This window comes from Daucus carota, chromosome 6 (assembly GCF_001625215.2).
Source record: "Daucus carota subsp. sativus chromosome 6, DH1 v3.0, whole genome shotgun sequence".
Taxonomy (NCBI): domain Eukaryota; kingdom Viridiplantae; phylum Streptophyta; class Magnoliopsida; order Apiales; family Apiaceae; genus Daucus; species Daucus carota.
The window spans coordinates 15,685,486-15,703,418 of record NC_030386.2 but is presented as its reverse complement, the minus strand read 5'-3'; the positions used below and the strand labels follow the sequence as shown (position 1 = coordinate 15,703,418).

Sequence of the window (17,933 nt, the reverse complement as noted above, 5' to 3'; positions counted from 1 at the left end):
CAAATAGTTAAGTGACAAAATGTGTGCAGGTGTGAGACAAAAAGATTTTATGTGCTACAGACAAGATTAGGGCTTTGCTCAGACAGGGTTTGCTAACATGCTCTACTACAGACAAATTTAGGGTTTTGTTCAGGTAAGGTTTTCTATCATGCACATATCAAGAAAAGCCATGGCTGAGGGTTTTGAGAAGCTAGGTGTTTTGTGAGAGCTTACAGGTGTGATTTTGGACCCCCGTTTCGGGGGCTTGTTGTAGGAGATGAGTCCAGTGGCACCGTGACCACAGGACAGAGGACACCTTCCCCTCCTTCTAGCGCCAAATGATAACTCCAGATCCCGTTCCGGTGGCTCCTCCGCCGTGCACTGGTGTCTTGCGGTGTAGCTGCTGGTGGGTGTCTGCAAAACAACACCGGAGGGGGGTTTGGGCCCCGCGGCGCCTCCGGCGTGAGAATGAGTGCAGGTATCGGAATATAGGAACAGGAAATAAGCTATCTATATGTGGTGGGTGAAGGTGTATGTGTGGTGGTTGCTGGTGGCTGGTGGCTGAGAGTGTTTGAATATATGCTGAGTGTAAGTGTGTGTGAGAATGAGTGTAAAAAGAGAGTCACCCTTGAACTCCTGATCTTGGTCCTATTTATAGGCCAAGGATTAGGGTTCAAGGGTGCGTACCTGGATCCTGGTCCTACACGTGTAGGGGTTTGATCCCCTACACGTGTCCAGGTGTCAGCGTAGGAGTAGTATTTTGGAATGTTCCTTGGCTTGTCTCTATCGCCAGTAGTTGACCGTTATGTTTGTCTTTATCGTGTCAGTCTGCGCCTTGTGCAGCAAGTGTCGGCTGATACCTATGTGAACCCTGGTCGAGGAGGGTGCTCGGGTAATGCCCGGGTTCGGGATCCTACCCGGGTGGTGTATCCGGGTTAGGGTTGATAGGTTGTGCTTTCCGGGGACCATGGTCCTCATGTGGGCCCGAGTTTGGACAACCCGGGTAACTCCACATCAAATATCATCAACTATTTCTTATTATTATTTTTTTTATTATTAATTTAAGTGGCAGATAATTAATAAAGTAACAGACTGATGCTACCTTGGCAAAAGAAGTAAGGTAAGAAGTAAGAAGTGAGAACAACACTCCAAACTTATGATCTATGGTGCAAGTTGGCAATGTTGCATTACAATGAAACTTGAGACTATCCATTGCTTAATGTCAGTAGTCCTTAGCTCAATATACTAAGAAGCAAGTCTGTTAAGAGTTTTGAGTTTATTCTGGAATCTAAAAAACTTCGCAAAATATACTTTTTAGTAAATGTTTGGGTTTGCTCGTGATGCCAATTAAAGTTCAGATTTTTGGTGCTGCAGTTCTCAAGTGTCTTTACTGCAAAAGTGATGAATGTAGCACATTGAAACAAAACGCCGAGCCCCTTCAATTCTAGACCTCCTATTGCCTTAAGATTGCCAGGAAATAATTAAATTAGAGCAGGATGCAAGGATATACTATAACATCAGTTTTTAGTATCTAAAATTTTTCTGGTATGAAATTTCTGCAAATAAAAATACATTACAGTTCCTTATCAATAACGCTCTAACCCGGCCAACGTCATTTTTGCTGAATTTGGCTCCTCTGTCATTCTGTGAGGTGAAATTCAGCGCAGTCCTCTGATCCATTCATGGTAAAATTTACAATCAGAGAATTCATCAGGTTAGCTATGCCTCTCTTGAATCCTTGCAGGTTCCGCTTTTCCACCTTTCTGCAACCCTGTATTTCATCTTTTACTATGCACCCTATGTCAGCCCCCTCCATGTAGGCTCTACAAGCTAATAAAATAGCACGGCCGCGAGCAAGAAAATGACCAGAAACAAAATCTTCAAAATGCTGCAGTAACCCAAAAGAAAAGGAGCAACACACTTAATAAGTTTTAAAAAATAACCCATGATCTGTTACATATATAAAGGTATGCAATTCATAGATGAGTTTATGAGAAGCATGTCAGATCACAGAAAATACTGGAAGAGACATTGCAAAACATACCCGTGGGGGGCTTCGTAGGGTGTAAACCATTGTTTTCAAAGATAAAATGAAGATTTCTTCATTGTACTTTTTGGATCTTCGCGCCCCCTCACTCCCGGTATAGGTGCTATCATACCCAGGCTCGTTAAAAAAGGGTTTTTCATTTAGTACTAAAGCTTGTATTGACACCAAAATCTGTAGTACTGTAGACCTGTTTGGCAACCATTTCTCATTCCCGCGACCTGTCCAAGTGTTCAGAAGGCTGAGGCAGACTCTCCCACAACTGTACAAGTTCGGATTAATTCCAAGCCCTCTAGAGTGGTAATGAACCTCCTGAGAGAAAAAGTTTGACACAACAATCATTGGTAGTACCAGTTTTAATAATGGTAAATAAATTAAACTCATAATAACAATCACATACAGGTGGTACAGCAGGATATTTAGGGGGGAAGTGAACGTCAAAGATAAACAACCCATCATGGTAGGGGGTGCCTGCTGGTCCAATGATGACAGCTCGCAAAAGATCCATCCTACTCTCAGACACTCGGACATATATTGTATCTGTCGAGAGAAATATAAACAACAAATAATTTAGAAATATTGAATTATTGCACACATCTTCACTTCAAGTAAAAAGGTTTTCCTCACAGGACTTTTTTGCATTTTTATCTGACAGTCTGAAAACATTCAGGTAATCTGAATGCATGACAGAGTGCGAGAATTCACCTGGCAAGTATTCATAAATTAGCGGAACAACAACTAGTAATTATCCTGTGCTCCAAGAACACACATAGTGAAAACAGGTACATATTCATGTATAGTCACCGAACCTGATATCCTCGAAAGCCCAAAGTATTACGGTAATGATGATCCTTGAAATCATCAATAATATCAAATGTCTTAAAGGTCTGATAATTTTGCATAACAACAGGTCGCCTCCTTGCATTCAACCCAAAGCTTGATGAACATCTTGAACTAGAAGTGTTACTCTGTAAAACGGCACTCTGATCACTTCCTGTGCTAGTGTTACTTTTTAAATATCTCATTACTGCAGTAATTATTAACCACATGCTCCACATAATCACATAGATGATAGCCAGTGACAAAAGTGTATTCTCCATGTTGATATGATTTATCCGACTCAAAACCATGATCTTCAGACAGTGACATCCAAGTCCTGCAAATAAAATCAACAGAGAATAGAAGACTACTCCGGATGGATAACATGCAAGTAACATATCATCAACATTTATTTTAAAACTTGCTAACTATACACCGGAAAAAACTTTCTTGTTTATTTCATCATTAGTTTAAAAAAATAAACGATAATCAATTTACAGCTAAAAACAGTGCTATTATCAGTAACAATTGGGCGCCGCCCCAAAAACTCAATAAACTAAGCTACATATATGTTGAGAGTATTGGTAATTAACAGGCTAGAACTTCTGTTACTGTAGAACATATATAGTTGAGATATATACCTGATGTTTAAAAGCAAATTTTCAAAAGTGCAAAGGAAGTAAATGTTTCTGATCGCTAGCTGTTCTTCGTTTAAAGTATATGAGCATTAAATTTCTATTTGGAATTTATCAGAAAAGTTCATTGATCGGGCGCAGGTGTAACAGTTTTTTCTGACGCGTGTAAAGGTAGATGAAATGTGATAAAAAATAATACGTAAACAACATTGAACATGTGAACCTCAATTACTATATATATAACTTTGATTTTATCTTATGACGGGAATTTTTTTTATGGAAAATAGTAAAAAAATGCACTTTTACATTAACTGTATTAATATAGATAAAAATCAATATAATCAATTTATATTATAAAAGTACCTCATACGATAAGTTTAAATGGAACAGTAATATCCAAGTCCGGCTAGTAATATCAATAGAGAATAGAAGACTACTTTGAATCAATACAAGGAAAATAGGATCATACAATGGTTTATCAATCACAATTGGGTGTCGCGACAAACAATCAATAAACTACGGGTGCATATATCACTCGTGACGGACTAACATAAAACTATTGACAGTATTAGTAAACAGGCTAGAAATTCTATGAAACTAGAGCATATACAGTTGAGATATATACCTGATGCTTAACAAATTTTCAGAAGTGCTAATGAAAAGGAAGTAAATTCTTTTGATCGCTAATAGAAGTTGTTCTTCCTTTAAAGTATATGATGAGCATTAAATTTCTGTTTGGAATCTATCAGAAAAGTTAATTGATCGTGCGCAGGTGTTACAGTTTTTTTCTGACGCGTGTAAAGGTGGATGAAATCTGACAAAAAAAATAATGGGTAAACAACATTGAACATGTGAACCTCAATTACAATATATTATAAGTTTGAGTTTATCTAAAGGGAAAAAATTTGACGGAGAACAGTAAAAAAGTGCATTTTTACATTAACTGCATAATATAGGTAAAAATCAATATAATCAATTTAAATTATAAAAGTACCTCATATAATAACTTTAAATGGAACGGTGAAATCCAAGTCCTGCTAGTAATATCAATAGAGAGAATGGGAGACTACTTTGAATAACAGCAAGGAAAATAGGATCATACAATGGTTTATCAATCACAATTGGGTATCGCGACGAACAATCAATATACTACGGTGCATATATTACTCGTGACTAACTAACATAAAAGTATTGACAGTATTAGTAAACATGCTAGAAATTCAATGACACTAGAGCATATACAGTTGAGATATATACCTGATGATTAATAACAAAATTTCAGAAGTGCTAATGAAAAGGAAATAAATTCTTCTGATCGCTAAGAGAAGTTGTTCTTCCTTTAAAGTATATGATGAGCATTGAATATATGTTTTGAATTTATAAAAAAATTTAACTTATCATGTGTGGGTGTAACAGTTTTTACTGACGCGTGTAAATGTAGATGAAATCCGACAAAAAATAATGTGTAAGCAACATTGAACATGTGAACCTCAATTATTATATATATAAGTTTGAGTTTTTATCTCATAACGGGAAGAAATTTGACGGAGAATAGTTAAAAAAATGCATTTTTACATTAATCGTGTTAATATAGATAAAAATCAATATAATTAGTTTAAATTTTAAAAGTACTTCATACAATAAATTTAAATGGAACAGTGAAATCCAAGTCCTGCTATCAATAGAAAATAGAAGACTACTTTGAATCACTACAAGGAAAACAGGATCATACAATGGTTTCTCAATCACAATTGGGTGCCGTGACAAACAATCAATAAACTACGTTACATATATTACTCGTGAATGAACATAAAAGTGTTGATAATATTAGTAAACAGGCTAGAACTTCTATGACACTAGAGCATATAAAGTTGAGATATATACCTGATGCTTAATAGCAAATTTTCAGAATTGCTAATGAAAAGGAAGTAAATTCTTCTGCTCGCTAATAGAAGTTGTTCTTCTTTTAAAGTATATGAGCATTAAATTTCTGTTTGGAATTTATCAAAAAAGTTAACTGATCGTGCGTGGGTGTAACAGCTTTTTCTGACGCGTGTAAAGGTAGATGAAATCTGACAAAACATAATACGTAAACAATATTGAACATGTGAACCTCAATTGCTATATATAACACTTTGAGTTTATCTTATGACGGGAAGAAATTTGATGGAGAATAGTAAAAAAATTCTTTTTACATTAACTGTATTAATATAGATAAAAATCAATATAATCAATTCATATTATAAAAGTACCTCATATGATAACTTTAAATAGAACAGTGATATCCAAGTCCGGCTAGTAATATCAATAGAGAATAGAAGACTACTTTGAATCAGGACAAGGACAATAGGATCATACAATGGTTTATCAATCACAATTGGGTGTCGCGACAAACAATCAATAAACTACGGTGCATATATTACTCGTGACGGACTAACATAAAAGTATTGACAGTATAGTAAACAGGCTAGAAATTCTATGAAACTAGAGCATATACAGTTGCGATATATACCTATGCTTAATAACAAATTTTCAGAAGTGCTAATGAAAAGGAAGTAAATTCTTTTGATCACTAAAGAAGTTGTTCTTCCTTTAAAGTATATGATGAGCATTAAATTTCTGTTTGGAATTTATCAAAAAAGTTATCTGATCGTGCGTCGGTGAAACAGTTTTTTCTGACGCGTGTAAAGGTGGATGAAATCCGACAAAAACTACTGTGTAAGCAACATTGAACATGTGAACCGGAATTACTATATACATATATATATAAGTTTGAGTTTATCTTATAACAGGAAGAAATTTGACGGAGAATAGTAAAAAAAGGCATTTTTACATTAACTGTATTAATACAGACAAAAATCAATATAATTAGTTTAAATTTTAAAAGTACTTCATACAATAAATTTGAATGGAACAGTGAAATCCAAGTCCTGCTAATAATATCAATAGTGAATGGAAGACTACTTTGAATCACTACAAGGAAAATAGGATCACACAATTGTTTATCAATCACAATTGGGTGCCGTGACAAACAATCAATAAACTACAGTACATATATTACTTGTGACCGACTAACATAGAAGTGTTGATAATATTAGTAAACATGCTAGAACTTCTATGACACTGGAGCATATACAGTTGAGATATATACCTGATTCTTAATAACAAGTTTTCAGAAGTGCTAATGAAATGGAAGTAAATTCTTTTGATCGCTAATAGAAGTTGTTCATCTTTTAAAGTATATGAGCATTAAATTTCTGTTTGTAATTTATCAAAAAAAGTTAACTGATCGTGCGTGGGTGTAACAGCTTTTTCTGACGCGTGTAAAGGCAGATGAAATTTGACAAAAAATAATACGTAAACAATATTGAACATGTGAACCTCAATTACTATATATATAACTTTGAGTTTATCTTATGACGGGAGGAAATTTGATGGAGAATAGTAAAAAAATGCATTTTTACATTAACTGTATTAATATAGATAAAAATCAATATAATCAATTTAAATTCTAAAAGTACCTCATACGATAACTTTAAATGGAACAGTGATATCCAAGTCCGGCTAGTAATATCAATAGAGAATAGAAGACTACTTTGAATCAGTACAAGGAAAATAGGATCATACAATGGTTTATCAATCACAATTGGGTGTTGCGACAAACAATCAATAAACTACTGTGCATATATTACTCGTAACGGACTAACATAAAAGTATTGACAGTATTAGTAAACATGCTAGAAATTCTCTGAAACTAGAGCATATACTTTGGAATTTATCAAAAAAGTTAACTGATGGTGCGTGGGTGAAACAGTTTTTTCTGAGGCGTGTAAAGGTGGATGAAATCCGACAAAAACTACTGTGTAAGCAACATTGAACATGTGAACCACAATTACTATATATATATATAAGTTTGAGTTTATCTTATAACATGAAGAAATTTGATGGAGAATAGTAAAAAAATGCATTTTTACATTAACTGTATTAATATGGACAAAAATCAATGTAATTAGTTTAAATTTTAAAAGTACTTCATACAATAAATTTGAATGGAACAGTGAAATCCAAGTCTTGCTAATAATATCAAGAGTGAATGGAAGTTTGAATCACTACAAGGAAAATAGGATCATACAATTGTTTATCAATCACAATTGGGTGCCGTGAGAAACAATCAATAAACTACAGTACATATATTACTTGTGACTGACTAACATAGAAGTGTTGATAATATTAGTAAACATGCTAGAACTTCTCTGACACTGGAGCATATACAGTTGGGATATATACCTGATGCTTAATAGCAAATTTTCAGAAGTGCTAATGGAATGGAAGTAAATTGTTTTGATGGCTAATAGAAGTTGTTCTTCTTTTAAAGTATTTGATCATTAAATTTCTGTTTAGAATTTATCAAAAAGTTAACTCATCGTGCGTGGGTGTAACAACTTTTTCTAGATGCGTGTAAAGGTAGATGAAATCTGAAAAAAAATAATACGTAAACAATATTGAACATGTGAACCTCAATTGCTATATATATAACTTTGAGTTTATCTTATGACGGGAAGAAATTTGATGGAGAATAGTAAAAAAATGCATTTTTACATTAACTGTATTAATATAGATAAAAATCAATATAATCAATTTAAATTATAAAAGTACCTCATACGATAACTTTAAATGGAACAGTGATATCCAAGTCCGGCTAGTAATATCAATAGAGAATAGAAGACTACCTTAAATCAGTACAAGGAGAATATGATCATACAATGGTTTATCAATCACAATTGGGTGTCGCGACAAATAATCAATAATCTACGGTGCATATATTACTCGTGACGGACTAACATAAAAGTATTGACAATATTAGTAAATAGGCTAGAAATTCAATGAAACTAGAGCATATACAGTTGAAATTTATACCTTATGCTTAATAACAAATTTTCAGAAGTGCTAATGAAAAGGAAGTAAATTCTTTTGATCGCTAATAGAAGTTGTTCATCCTTTAAAGTATATGATGAGAATTAAATTTCTGTTTGGAATTTATCAAAAAAGTTAACTGATCGTGCGTGGGTGAAACAGTTTTTTCTGACGCATGTAAAGGTGGATGAAATCCGACAAAAAATACTGTGTAAGCAACATTGAACATGTGAACCAATATTACTATATATATATAAGTTTGAGTTTATCTTTTGATCGCTAATAGAAGTTGTTCTTCCTTTAAAGTATATGATGAGCATTAAAATTCTGTTTTGAATTTATCAAAAAAGTTAACTGACCGTGCGTGGGTGTAACAGCTTTTTCTAGACGCGTGTAAAGGTAGATGAAATCTGACAAAAAATAATAGGTAAACAACCTTGAACATGTGAACCTCAGTTAATATATATATAAGTTTGAGTTTATCTTATAACAGGAGCAAATTTGACGGAGAATAGTAAAAAAATGCATTTTTACATTAACTGTATTAATATAGACAAAAATCAATATAATTAGTTTAAATTTTAAAAGTACTTCATACAATAAATTTGAATGGAACATTGAAATCCAAGTCCTGCTAATAATATCAATAGTCAATGGAAGACTACTTTGAATCGCTACAAGGAAAAGAGGATCATACAATGGTTTATCAATCACAATTGGGTGCCGTGACAAACAATCAATAAACTACAGTACATATATTACTTGTGACTGACTAACATAGAAGTGTTGATAATATTAGTAAACATGCTAGAACTTCTATGACCCTGGAGCAAATACAGTTGAGATATATACCTGATGCTTAATAGCAAATTTTCAGAAGTGCTAATGAAATGGAAGTAAATTCTTTTGATCGCTAATAGAAGTTGTTCATCTTTTAAAGTATATGAGCATTAAATTTCTGTTTGGAATTTATCAAAAAAGTTAACTGATCGTGCGTGGGTGTAACAACTTTTTCTGACGCGTTTAAAGGTAGATGAAATCTGACAAAAAATAATACGTAAACAATATTGAACATGTGAACCTCAATTGCTATATATATCTACACCATAAGTGGCCTACTGTAACAGCAAAAAAGTGTGAATAAAGGCCAGAAAATGTTGCTGAAAGTGCAAAAAAGGGCTATGGTAACACTTTTTCACAAAATAGGATCGTAACTAAAATCGGTGCTACCATAGGGGTCTAGGGTAACACATTGTCATTTTTTGGTTACACCTCAAAAAGTGTAACCATACACCTCTATGCCTACACTTTTATTTGTTTTGGTAACACCAAATGAGATGTAACTATAGGTCTATGGTAACACCATTTGTGCTACTGTAACATTAAACTTGGAAAAACTAAGTTATCAATGGCAACATCTTGTTGGTTATGTTTACATTTTTATATAAACCTTTCTACCTTTACCTACATTTGTTATATCATTACCAACATTTTTTGATATTTAGCAACAGTGAAATATGATCCATTTATAACAATAGCTACACTTTACAAGACTCTTTGCCAACACTTTAAAGGAAAAAAAAAGGCAATACAACATTTGAAAATAGCACTTCCCCATTTCAAATTTACCAACTAATATCCAACAACAAACACAATTCCAATAAGTACCAAAACAGAGGTCCAAACCTAGCTATACCAACCAGCAACCACACCAAAACAAGTATTGGCGCTTAAAATTAAATACATCATAAACATGAGTTAATTACTAGAGTTAACCGAGTTAATTTTAACCAAAAGAGAGTAGAATTGCGACAAGCAAAACTACTCATGATCAGTCTCAACAGACTCAGCTTCTACTTCTGCTTCTGTCGACTTGTCGGACTCATCGAGGTTGATCTTCAAATCCGGATTCTGCTCTGCCAATTTTTTCACCATGTCTTGAAACTTCTGTTCAAGTTTTTCATCCAGCTCTTTCTCAATATCAGCTCGGATTTTGGCATACTCATGTCCTGGAACCAATAATGTACGTGTTGTTCCTAAAGCCGCCTTTTGTTTCTTTTCCTCTTTCTTGCGAATAAGCCTTCCAATCAGGTAAGATGGTTTGTGTTCTTTGTCATGAACCAGCTTATTAGCAGCCTCAGCACCATCGGTCTTTAGAGTTTGTTCGACTTTTTTCTAGGAAGAAAGCAAATTCAGAGGACATAACATATGCAAATAAGTCAAAAAAAAAAATACACCATATGTGGGAAAAATTAGAGGACATAACATATGCAAATAAAGGACAGAGCATATGCAAATAAGTCAAAAAACTAATGAACTTGAACTACGGACTAATGGACTGACTTTGAAATGAAAGTGAACTTGAATTTCAGAAAGAGAACTTACAAATCTTTTGTCAAGCTCTTCAGCTTCTTTCTCTGTTAACTTGTACTCGCGGGTCTTATCACGTTTACGTGTCTTCAAATAGACATCAGCATCAGAAATTTTTAAAAGCTCTTCCGCTTCATCATCCTCAATACCAATGGGCAAGTTATCAAGTCTTTCGAGTTGCTGAATTCCATTAAATAAAAACATAAATCAGTGTAGTCATAATTCTAAACAATTATTCAGGAGGATTAGAATTAAACCATGGTAAATAGTGATTATATTTTTTTACCATGTTGTATACAACTTGCGCGAAAGTCCTGGGCCCAGTGGTATGTGACTCTTTTACTTTTTGACGTGCAATGATATTCTTTCTTGCTTTGTCCTATTGGAACAAACACGATCAAATATTAGTGTATTAATTAGTGACAGTGGGCACATAATAAGGGAATATAGAATTAAGTAATTAACACTTTGTACCTTAATTTTTTCGTCACCCCAATAAGCTAAGAGAATCTTCCAATCTTCAAGAGAAACGTCCCTCGGCCTATTCTCCAACCTCTCCTCATCCGTTGCATACTTGGTGTTATAATTTCGCTTAATTCGGCTTTTGTGGCTCCTAAACTGATCACTCATGGTTGTAAAAACCCATGATTTAGCCTCTTCTGGAATAATATACTTGTCCTGCAAAAAGTTATTCAAACTACATAAATAAAGAAGAACACACAAAATAGGAGCACCAAATAAAAAAAACAATGAAATTAAAACTAATTAACCTTGACATACTCCCACAGCAGCTCCTTTTCGGGAACTGCACGCCAACTAGCACAAGTAAGAGGCACAAATTGCCTAAGAGTTGTCCCCAAAAAGTTGCTCAATTCAGAAATTGAATTGTTCCCTCCACACGACACAGGTTGAAATTTATCATTGAGGGTGACAATTTTTTTTCAGTGCTGTTATGAACATGGTTCATTTTGGTCTTGCCCCTCTTTCTTTTCGAAACTTCACTAGGGGTATCTCCTAATACTTGTCATTATCAATTAGTCATGATACAGTGAACATGATGGAAATGAGTCAATTGTATTAATTGAAAAAAAATTACCTGATTCAGCCATCATTTGCTGCGTTCCAGACTCTCCCTCCGCGACCTCTGTCTCAATTTGTAATTTCTCGCGTTCTCGTAATTTATTATAAGCAAGCATGGAACCAGGACCAGATTTTAAAGCTTGTAGCCTTTCTTTTGCAGTAGGCACATGTGCATCATTTTTCTACCAAAATGCAATTAAAAAAAGTTACAAAATTCTCAAATTATAATCTATTTATTTGTTACCTTTTATTTGATGTTTTAATTTATAATCACACATAGTGTTCAATTAAAATTCAATAAATGGGAGATTTAAACATGACAATGAATGAGTTTTAAAACGGATACCTCTACAGGAAGCGGCTCCGAAGCTGCTTCCTTATTCTGAGATTTATCCACCAGTTTAGCAGCTTGGCCCCGAGTTCTTGGGCCATCTGTAGTGCTCTGAACCACCCTCTGCCTCTTGGTCCTTTTAATTTTCTACAAGTATTTTTTTTATAATTAGCACAAGTATATAATATCATTTTTTTTATAATTATTGCGAACAATTTAGCTTGTACCTTTGAAGTGGCAATATCAACCTCATCATTTTCACTTTCACCCCCATCTTCGTTACTGGGAAGGTAATCACTTTCACCCGCTGCTTCATTTGGTTGCTTCAATTCCCTTTTCCCCTTTTCACTAACTGACTTAGTTAGTATAGGTATTCCAAGGGCAGCAAACTTCTCTTGATTTTTTGCAATATTCTTATTCCGTTGCATTTCGTACTCATTGCAACCCTGACCTTCAACTGGATTTACCATCTCTTTATTTCCACCAGACTCGACTAAACCAGATTGTCCAGCATTAGTTCCGGGTTCATCTACGTCATTCACTGCAAGTTTTGGACTTGGTTCCCCTGTTAGATGATTCGCATCTTCATGGTTGAACTCCAGTTTTTTCTTTGTGATTAATCTTCGTTCCTTCTCAACATTCATGTCTTTCATTCTCCGTGTTTTCTCAGCATTGATGTTCTGTAGTGTCACGAAAGTCCGCTTCTCGGCATTCTTTTCCTTCACTTTAAAAGGGCTTGATTTTGGCCTTACAATGACATGCGGTTGCATTTGCTTCATTGGAGGCACATCTGGGTCGACATTGTTGTCGATGTAAAAGTCAACTTCCGCTCTCTCATTAGTTGCATCATTTACACCTCGATCATCTGTAACAAGCTTCCAGCCTCTCTGCTTGATGTACACGCCTCCAATCTCATCATATTTCAACTCCTTAACAAACTCCATCAACACAGAGTAGGAGAAATAGTCACGTTCGACATCATATGTTTCACACTTGTCACCAATGTACCTGGTCTTCATGAAGTTACCACTGTGATGCAATCGAATGATGAGCTTTTCACTGTCCATCCTGCAATAAAATAGCAAAAAAATCAGTCAATAAATATCTACAGAACAACAAATTTGCAGAATAAAGCAAGTTTGTGATGACAATATTTTATGATCAGGAAATGATTTAGGTAGCATAAAACAAGTCAACTTAATTGTTGCACACTATCTATAAGAATATCCTTAGAAAGAACATCATTCCAATTATAACAACATACTGTCAGGACCAGTCTTTATATATACTAAGAGGATGGTATTAAAATATTTTAAAATTATTAAAATATAAGTAAATCAATACGCACTTAATTTTCCTACATAATACTGTACTCAGGGACAAGGAAACACGTAATTCAAATATTTCCTAGGCTTCTCAAAAATTTAAATAAATTCACAAATATAATAAACCAGCATCATCATGTGTTGCATATTGTAATATAATAAACTCATATAACACGCTGGGATATAATTTACAGAATAAAACTAATAAAACCTTTTGTTGATATGACAGATTGGGAATTTGTGTTGCAGGGATATCTTCTCTAAACCAAGTACTCTCCTGATCTTGTTCTTCTATTAAAGATCGAAATATTGTGTCATTAGAAAATTGAGAATTTATATCGTCTTCAACCTCATCATTCTCCCCTTCTGTATGATGAACCTCCTTCGGCAGCTTCCTAATCGGATATTTGAAATTCTTTTCAATGGGATCTCCAATGTAAAACACCTGCTGCACTTGTGTTGCCAAGACAAAAGGGTCATTTTTCTGACAAACTCGGTTAAAATTAACTCGAGTATAACCAAATGAATCCTTTTCATCTTTATACCAAGTACACTTAAATAAAACAACACGAAAGGCTCCCCAATAGTCAACTTCTACTATTTCTTCGATTGATCCGTAATAACTAACTTCGCCAACTAATGGATCGGAGTCTTTTGCATTCGCAAAACTAGTGGTCAGGGCTGTCAAGTAGACACCACTGTTTTGTGTGGTGCACTTGCGATCTCTCTGCTTTGTGTGAAACCTATAGCCATTCACTATGTACCCGCTGAACCGCTTCGCCTCTCGTCTGGGCCCCTTTGCTAATGAAGCTAGTTCCCTCGAAACATTTGTTTTTTTCCTAATTTCATCTCTGAACCACTCACAGAATTCATCCATATGTGCTCTTTCCCTTTTATAACGTTTGGACTTGCATTATTGTCCATTAATGTATGATGTTTTCTGAAATTAAAACAAGTATGGTATTTTAGTTTTCTTAAATTAGTAAAGTATTTTATATACTTAATGCGAAATATTTCAGGACTTATTAAATTGCATGACTTACTCAATCAGGTCTTCCACTTCCTTGTCATTATAATTGAATAAAATGTACCGCTGGGCTTTTATCCAAGTATCTTCAGGTAAGTGTATATCTTTCCCTGTTTTGCTTTTCCCCAAACCGATAGGATACCCTCCTTTTTCTGCATTTGAAGTTTGAGCTTTGTTCACCGGTTTATTTTCACCATCATTAAGAAATCTTGCACAGAATGTCAAACATTCATCAGCAAGGTAACCTTCTGCAATGGATCCTTCGGGTTTACTCTTATTTCGCACATATTTCTTCAGTACACCTAAATACCTCTCAATTGAATACATCCATCTTTGGTGGACTGGTCCACCGTATTCAATTTCCAAGCACAGATGTACCGGCAGGTGAACCATAATGTCAAAGAAGGCATTTGTAAATATGTTTTCGAGTTGGCAGAGAATTTCAATAATCTCCTGTTGTAACCTTTTGATTTCATCAACCTCAATAACTCTAGAACAAATACCTCTCAAAAATTCACCAAGTCTGATTAGGGGTACTGCAACCTCAGGCTTTAACGACCCCTTGACAGCAAATTGTAACAAGTATTGCATGATTACATGTGCATCATGACTTTTGTATCCCATTACTTTCCTATCTTGCACGCATTTGCTGATGTTGGAAGCGAAACCGTGAGGGAATTTAGCATTTTCAAGCACTGAACAGAAAATATCTTTTTCTTTGTTCGTCATATCAAACTTCGCCGCCATAATCTCAAGGTGTTTTCCATCAGCAGAGGTGGTAGGATGAATGGCCTTTCTAATGCCCAATTCCTTCAAATCTAACCGAGCTTCTAGATGGTCTTTAGTTTTACCACCAATATTTAACAAGGTGCCTAAAACACTATCGCATATGTTCTTTTCTATATGCATAACATCCAAGTTATGTCGAGTTAAATTATCCTTCCAATATGGCAGGTCAAAAAATATTGACCTTTTATTCCAAGGGTTGACATCGCAGCTGACTTTTCTTTTTTTTTACCCACCCCACCGAACGAATTCTCGTAACCATCCAAAATTTCAGCAACTTGTCTCCCAGTTAACATCGGAGCACTTGTTCCAGTCTCCACTGTGCCATCAAATCTTCTTTTGTCTGATCTCCACTTGTGGTTTGCATCTAAGAATTTCCGATGGTTCATATAACAAACTTTCTTGCTATGCTTCAAATACATTGACGACGTCTCGTAGTGGCATACTGGACAAGCAAGCTTCCCTTTTGTGCTCCACCCCGACATCATTGCATAACCAGGGAAGTCACTAATTGTCCATAAGACACCTGCTCGAAGCGTAAAGTTTTGGTTCGTTGCAGCATTAAATGTTTCCACTCCTGTTTTCCATAGCTCTTTTAACTCCTCAATCAGAGGTTGCATGTAGACGTCGATGTTGTTTCCCGGATCATTCGGACCAGGAATAATGGTTGAGAGAATCAAGTTTTCCGGTTTCATATTTAGCCACGGAGGAAGGTTGTAGTTCACGACTACAATTGGCCATGTGCTATGCGTGGCATTCATCTTGCGAAAAGGATTGAACCCATCAGTAGCTAAACCTAATCTCACATTACGAGAATCGGAAGAAAAATGTGGATACTTGGCATCCATAGTCTGCCAAGCTTTCGCATCGGCCGGATGACGTAACTTCCCATCTTTCTTTCGTTCAACAGCATGCCAAACCATTTGTTTAGCAAAATCTTTGCACATAAATAGTCGTTGGAGCCTTGGGATCAGCGGAAAATATGGCATTACTTTGGCGGGAATTTTACTATTGTCCTCGTCTGCTTCTTGTGCCACGCTTTTCCACCTTGAAACACCACAGGTCTTGCAAGAATCTTTATTTTTATTCTCCCCCCAATACAAGATGCAGTCATTCGGACATGCATGTATTTTCTTGTAGTCAAGACCTAGATCTTTTATTATATTTTTAGCTGAATTAAAAGAGGCAGGCACATTAATATTGGGAACAACCTCTTTTAACAACTGTAGTATCTCTCCGAATGCAGACTCGGTTACTCCGTTTAGACACTTCCAATGGTACAGCCTAACTAAAAAACTTAATCGCGAGAAATTCTTGCAACCAGGGTAGAGGGGCTGTTTTCCATCATCAACAAGTCGATAAAATTTTCGCGCATTTGCATTTGGTTCCATATTGTCGTGTGTCACATTTAACATCTCATCAAGATTATCTCCGAATCCGGTATTTGGTTCGAAATCCTTATTATCGGTTTTGTCTACCAGTGACGTAACGTCATAAATCCACTTAACGAACGACATAGATGGTCCACTGCAGATCAGGTGACTCTCAACATCGTCGGCAGACCACCACAAGCAATTTTCACACTTACGACAAGGACACTTTATTTCTTTTCCTGTAGAGAAATTGGCCATCGCATTCTTCACAAACAATTTGACTCCATCGATGTAATCTTTCGTATACTTGGGAAGATTCAACCAAGTATGACCTATTTCTGTCATAACTACCAATTTTAAACATGTATACAATTAGTCACAGTAGCCTACGTGTTTGGTTTACGTGTTTAAAAATTAGTTTTGGCGGTTAACGAAGCCCTATTTTATGTATTTTTAACTCTATTAGCAGGCCTAATTATTTAATCATATATTTACTCGTTAGCAGGCCTAATTAACATACAACTCTTGCAAACTAAAAGCACAAACACCACTGGGGAGACACATAAAAACTATAACAAATCACAACATGCAAATAAAAAATAGAGAAAACAAAAAAACAGGACATGAATTTAAAACTATTCAAACTTATATTTGACCAAAATCTCAACAGGACATAAAGCTACAAAAAAAACAGAATATAAATATTGGAGCATAAAAAACATAAAAAAATAAAAAAAAACAAAGAGAAAACCCAGAGAATATCTTACAAACACAAAGAGAAAACAGAGCATACATATCAGAACATAAAAAATTGAACATTAAAATCAGAATATATAAACACAAAGAGAAAACCCAGAGAAAATATTACAAATCAGAACATGCAAATAAAAAACACAGAGGAAACATAAAAAAACACATTGAAGAGCTAATGAAGAGGGAGAATCATACCTGTAGAAGACCCGATTGAAAACCCTAATTTAAGTCCGATTGAAAACCCGTTTGAAAACCCGAACCTAAGACTCGACTGAAGACCAAATTGCTACTCGATTGAGAGTGAAGATCCAGCTGAGAGTGTAGACCCGATTGCAAACCCGATTGCAGACCCGATTGCAGACCCGACTCGGCGAGTGACTGGTGAGTGAGTGTGGAGTGAGTGGTGGGTGAGCGAGTGTTCACAATGCTGGGAGGGAGCTGAGAGCTGAGAACTAAGAGCGAGTGTGGAGTGGGTGGGATTGATTTTCCGAGAGGTG

General features: G+C 35.2%; 2 protein-coding genes across 2 annotated transcripts; both read right to left on the bottom strand.

The window, feature by feature from the left end:
• Positions 1-1,618: 1,618 nt before the first annotated feature.
• LOC108225934 (putative ubiquitin-conjugating enzyme E2 38) lies at positions 1,619-3,123 on the bottom strand. The gene is made up of 5 exons (XM_064080090.1): positions 2,862-3,123; positions 2,651-2,728; positions 2,424-2,563; positions 2,024-2,335; positions 1,619-1,867 (listed from the first exon to the last, which is right to left on the bottom strand). The coding sequence occupies exons 1-5, from the start codon at positions 3,121-3,123 to the stop codon at positions 1,619-1,621; spliced, it is 1,041 nt and encodes a 346-aa protein (XP_063936160.1).
• Positions 3,124-14,536: 11,413 nt separating this feature from the next.
• On the bottom strand, positions 14,537-17,028 carry LOC135147220 (uncharacterized). Its single transcript, XM_064080089.1, has 2 exons — positions 15,495-17,028; positions 14,537-15,423 (listed from the first exon to the last, which is right to left on the bottom strand). The coding sequence occupies exons 1-2, from the start codon at positions 17,026-17,028 to the stop codon at positions 14,537-14,539; spliced, it is 2,421 nt and encodes an 806-aa protein (XP_063936159.1).
• Positions 17,029-17,933: the final 905 nt, after the last annotated feature.

Excerpts from the sequence above, each read along its gene's own strand:
- LOC135147220 (XM_064080089.1), bottom strand. The coding sequence starts at position 17,028 with ATGACAGAAATAGGTCATACTTGGTTGAATCTTCCCAAGTATACGAAA. Across the intron at positions 15,424-15,494 it reads GTCAACCCTTGGAATAAAAG|AAAAGAACATATGCGATAGT; the intron begins GTCAATATTTTT and ends TTATGCATATAG.
- LOC108225934 (XM_064080090.1), bottom strand. The coding sequence starts at position 3,123 with ATGGAGAATACACTTTTGTCACTGGCTATCATCTATGTGATTATGTGG. Across the intron at positions 2,336-2,423 it reads AATATCCTGCTGTACCACCT|GAGGTTCATTACCACTCTAG; the intron begins GTATGTGATTGT and ends TTTTTCTCTCAG. Across the intron at positions 1,868-2,023 it reads CCCTACGAAGCCCCCCACGG|CATTTTGAAGATTTTGTTTC; the intron begins GTATGTTTTGCA and ends GGGTTACTGCAG.